Source organism: Babylonia areolata, chromosome 22 (genome assembly GCF_041734735.1).
Source record: "Babylonia areolata isolate BAREFJ2019XMU chromosome 22, ASM4173473v1, whole genome shotgun sequence".
NCBI lineage: Eukaryota > Metazoa > Mollusca > Gastropoda > Neogastropoda > Buccinidae > Babylonia > Babylonia areolata.
Window position 1 is genome coordinate 12,227,715 of NC_134897.1, and position 5,000 is coordinate 12,232,714.

The window sequence follows — 5,000 nt, forward strand, 5'->3', positions numbered from 1 at the left end:
TGGGCGCATACACGTGGCTCTTTATTAGCTTTCAATGTAATAAAACAAACAGATACGGATACGGATAATTTATTCATGTATAGGCCATTGCCCCTCATGAAGGGGTACATACACATGATCATGTAAGAAAAGCAACAAGAAAAGCAACAAGAAATGAGCTGTCATCATCAAGAACAAACTTCAATATTCTAAGACATCAGAGTTGATCGCAGTCTAAATGCTTTAAACAAATAAATTGGCAAATTGCGAATGGTCTTTTCATGCTGAGAAGCCATGAGTAATGCTAAACTATGCTGACTGGGAAATGTACAGAATTTGGATGATATATACCTTGTTCTTAAGTCATGCGGGACAGGACAAGTTAGGACGAAATGTACTTCATTTTCTTCCTCCTTGTTGCAAAGTTTACACCTTAGATCAGTTGCGTTATGTGTTCTATATCGGTAATAATGTACTGCAATATCAGAAATACCAAGCCTAAATCTTGCCATTGAATACTTTAAGTGTCGATCTATGTTTAAAAATAAATAGGTTTGAGATCCAGTACAGTGCAGAATGTTCTGTAAACATTAAATCTCTCTTAAAACAGAGAGAGAGAGAGAAAGAGAGAGTTTGAATTTCTCAAAAAGGTTACTGTACTTACCGCCATTACTTCATGATGTACACACTTATCTATTGATTTATCAATGATACCTATACACTGCCTATCTTAAGTCAGAGACCAAGTGCTTTACAAACACGGAGTCACTTGCACAACAGGCTGCCTACCTGGCAAGAGTCGAATGACAGATGCCTATAGGCGCTCATCATTCATTTTCAATGTGTTCATCAGGATTCAATCATGTGCATACATGCAGAAGTAGAGTGGACTTTTGAGTTTTGCCAGAGACAATCCTTTTGTTGCCATGGATTCTTTAATGTGCTCTAAGTGCATGCTCTGCATGGGACCTTGGTTTATTGTCTCATATGAATGACCATGAAACTTCTCACATATACAAGGCTGGTTGTTTACTAGCTTTCTTTTTATTAAAAAAATAAAAATAAACAAAAAAGATAGATCGACAGCTAGACAGACAAACAAAGAAATGCATATATGATTGTGTGTGTGTGTGTGTGTGTGTTTGTTTCTACACTGGATGACTGTTTTTTTGAAAAAAAAAAATCTCCTATGTTCAAATCTTTCTCTCTCCCTACAATTTTTCTTTGTGCAATTCCCCCTTACCAATCTGTTTCCTCCTGTGTCTGTATATGCGCATGTGCGTGCACTTGTGTATGCTTCTGTATGTGTACATCCACATGTGTAAGGAAGCTTGCACAACACACACAAAAAAGTCTTCTGCACAAAAAAAAAAAAAATCTTTGTATATTACTGATAACAGAACAGTTTCCACACTTCAATTGTAATTATCAATCTTTCATGTAATACCCCCACCCCCAGAAAACTGACCGACCGACCTGCATTTCCACAGCGATGACAGTTTTCAGCTCCCGACCAAACTCGTCCAGAGCCCCCCGGAAAATCTTGTCGAAGATGGTGTCTCTTCGGGTGCCTCCCTTGAACAGCTCCCCTCGCTGCACAGTCGTCATAACGTCGTTTTTTGAAATTCATGGACGAAAAACTGTGTTTGTCTACCTGAGTTTAAAGACTGTCTGCTTCCCGTTAAAACAGTACACAATAAATAAATAGATATATAAAGAATGAACAAATCAATTCCTGTGAACAGGTCCATTATCTTCATGCTAAAAGCAAATATCACATACTAGCATGCAAGTGATTAGGTGACCAACATACACATTATGCCCCATGTTCTGAACTGAACAGAAGTCCATGATATAAACTATCCATTTCACATGACATCCTTTGCAATAAACACACTGAACACATTGTCCCACTTTGGCACAATGTGTTCCACGTAAAAGAAAATAAATGCAAGTTCATACACACACACACACACACACACACGTGTGCTCACATTAGAGTGCACACACTGTAACACATCATTTAACCTCATACACACAATGTTTCCAATGAAAAAGAAAAAAAAATATTTTGTTATCTTCATGCTGACAGCAAATATCATATACTGGCATGCCAGTGACCACGTGCCCAATATCTACATATTGCCCTATGTTCTGAACCAGACAGAAGTCTGTGATACAAACTGCCCGTAAATAAAAACCATCCTTTGCAATAAATGCACCACACACACACACATTGTCCCACCCTTTGACACAATGTATCCCATGTAAAAGAAAATAAAAGCAATTTCATTAACACACACACTCTTTCTCTCTCTCTCTCTACACACAAACAAACACATGTGCTCACACAAGCACACACACATGATAAAACATTATCCAACCCCATATGTACAACGTTTCCAGTGAAAGTGAAAACAAACCAAGCTCATCCACCCATCCACACCCACGTACCCCCCCCCACCCCCACACCCACCCACCCTACCCCCACCCCCGACCGATGCCCCACCTTCTGAGAGATGAACTTGTCCAGCAGATGCAGGTCCTGCACGTCAGTGATCTTCATGTCGTCAGAGTACTGCCACTCTGACGTGCCGTAGAAGTTGACGTTGCTGCGCGACTGGGGCGGGGTCGACTGGCTTCCGCTGCCCTGCGACCGCCTCCGCTGCTTCTTCTTCCGCTTGGCCCGGGGCACCTGGGACACCTGCTTGCCTCCGTCCTCCACCAGCATGACGGGGTGGTCTTTCCTTGCCTGGATGGACACTGGCAGAGGGATGGTGGGCGTGGCTGTGGACGGCAGGACGAAGATGCCCACTGGGACACAAAGGAAACAAAAGAACAGATTTTTACTCTCTACACATAAATATAGGTCACAAATGCTTTGACATACAAGTGACAGACTTAGAGGAACAGGACAAACATGCCCACTATGCAGAAAGGAAAAGAAAGAACAGATTTTTATTCTGCTCTTACATAAAGATAAAAGGAAATTTTCTATCTAAAATTACGTTTAAATAACATACTTACCGTGACCCAACTAGTGCAGACTCCGGCAGGGGTCTGACATTCCTGTTCTGTGCAAACTACTATCCGCCTATGTGGAGAAAACATAACTACGGCCGATAACCTCCCGGAAGTAGGTAACCTCCCCTTTGTCCCGCTGGCTAGCGCCCTCTTTTTCCGGCAGCCATCATGACTCCTGTTCCTGTGCTCTTCATACGGCTAAGTTTTTTTTCGTATTTTCTGCCTGTCTGTCAATTCTCTGGCGTTCTTGTTTGTTGTCAAATTATGTCTCCAACCAGGTCACATAATTATGTAGCTCGATTGGGGAATCGTGCAAACATCAGAAACCCAGGCTTTCACACACAAGCGACAGATCTAGAGGAATCTGGTGAGCAGTTCTTCTGTGTGGCGACCCAACCACTCTTCACAGAGCTGAGGAGGACAAGAAGAAGAAGACATACACCAACATACTTGATGACAAGAAACACAAAGCAAAGCAAACAATACAATGAACCTGGGATGGGTCACATGAGCGAACTCAGCAGCGCTAAATCTGCTTAGAGTTAAGAATGTTCCTAACCGCATGGTAAATTCCATATACTTAGGAACTTTTTTTTTTTTTTTTAACTCTGCGCTGCAAAGATCACCTCATGCAACCCATCCCTGTTCATTAAATCACAGGGTGGATTGTTTTGTGTTTCCTGCTTTCAGAATCCTGATGCCAGCTTCCTCACACACAACCACACCCTCTGTCCATCATGACACAGTTCTCACACAGCTGCCAACAAGGAGGTAATGTCAGTGTCTGGCTGCCATGGGGTCACCCTCTAGAAAAGACCCTGTTGCCTCAGAAAAGTGGTCTATTTCAATACATGCACAACACTTAACACAAAGACCCACTCTTTCTTTTATGTATCATTACTGAAAATGGAAGTAAGAAACTTGTAATTCAGCCCTTTACTTTTTTCTTTAATAAAAATTCTTCCGATTGATCAAAAGTGTCAGTCATAATGAGCATGCTCAAATCATCTTGCACAATTCTCTACATTTCCTCTCTCTCTCTCTGCAACTCCATGACATAAAAAAGGAGGGTATAAATGGAACTCTTTCACTTACTGTCTGTGACCTTTTTGACAGGGGAGCTTATGGACGGTGTGTGATGATGAGTGTCCTCCCCTTCCTCGTCACTGTCGGTGGTGTCTTTCTTCCGGCGGGATCCTGACACACACCCATCAAACTGTCAGTCATCATGTCACACAATGACACACACCCATCAGCCTGTCAGTCATCATGTCACACAATGACACACACACATCAGCCTGTCAGTCATCATGTCACACAATGACACACACACATCACCCTGTCAGTCATCATGTCACACAATGACACATACACACATCAGCCTGTCAGTCATCATGTCACACAATGACCCCCCCGCACCCCCTCAGCCTGTCAGTCATCATGTCACACAATGACACACACCCATCACCCTGTCAGTCATCATGTCACACAATGACACACACCCATCACCCTGTCAGTCATCATGTCACACAAGTACACACATCTATCAACCTGTCAGTCATCATGTCACACAAGTACACACACATATCACCCTGTCAGTCATCATGTCACACAAGTACACACATCTATCAACCTGTCAGTCATCATGTCACAGGCAATGACACACACCCATCACCCTGTCAGTCATCATGTCACAGGCAATGACACACACCCATCACCCTGTCAGTCATCATGTCACAGGCAATGACACACACCCATCACCCTGTCAGTCATCATGTCACAGGCAATGACACACACCCATCACCCTGTCAGTCATCATGTCACAGGCAATGACACACACCCATCACCCTGTCAGTCATCATGTCACAGGCAATGACACACACCCATCACCCTGTCAGTCATCATGTCACAGGCAACGACACATGACCACCACAGTGGGGAACATGGATGTTTTACACACATCATGTAAACATGTGTATGCTTCTACACACACACAC

General features: G+C 42.9%; 1 protein-coding gene across 1 annotated transcript in view; it reads right to left on the reverse strand.

Annotated features, from left to right (window-relative positions):
* LOC143297382 (unconventional myosin-IXb-like) overlaps positions 1 to 5,000 on the reverse strand; it is a 124,899-nt gene that overhangs the window by 27,161 nt on the left and 92,738 nt on the right. Inside the window, 3 exon segments of the mRNA XM_076609698.1 lie at positions 1,456 to 1,572; positions 2,489 to 2,793; positions 4,099 to 4,200. Of these exon segments, the coding sequence (XP_076465813.1) occupies positions 1,456 to 1,572; positions 2,489 to 2,793; positions 4,099 to 4,200 (524 nt within the window).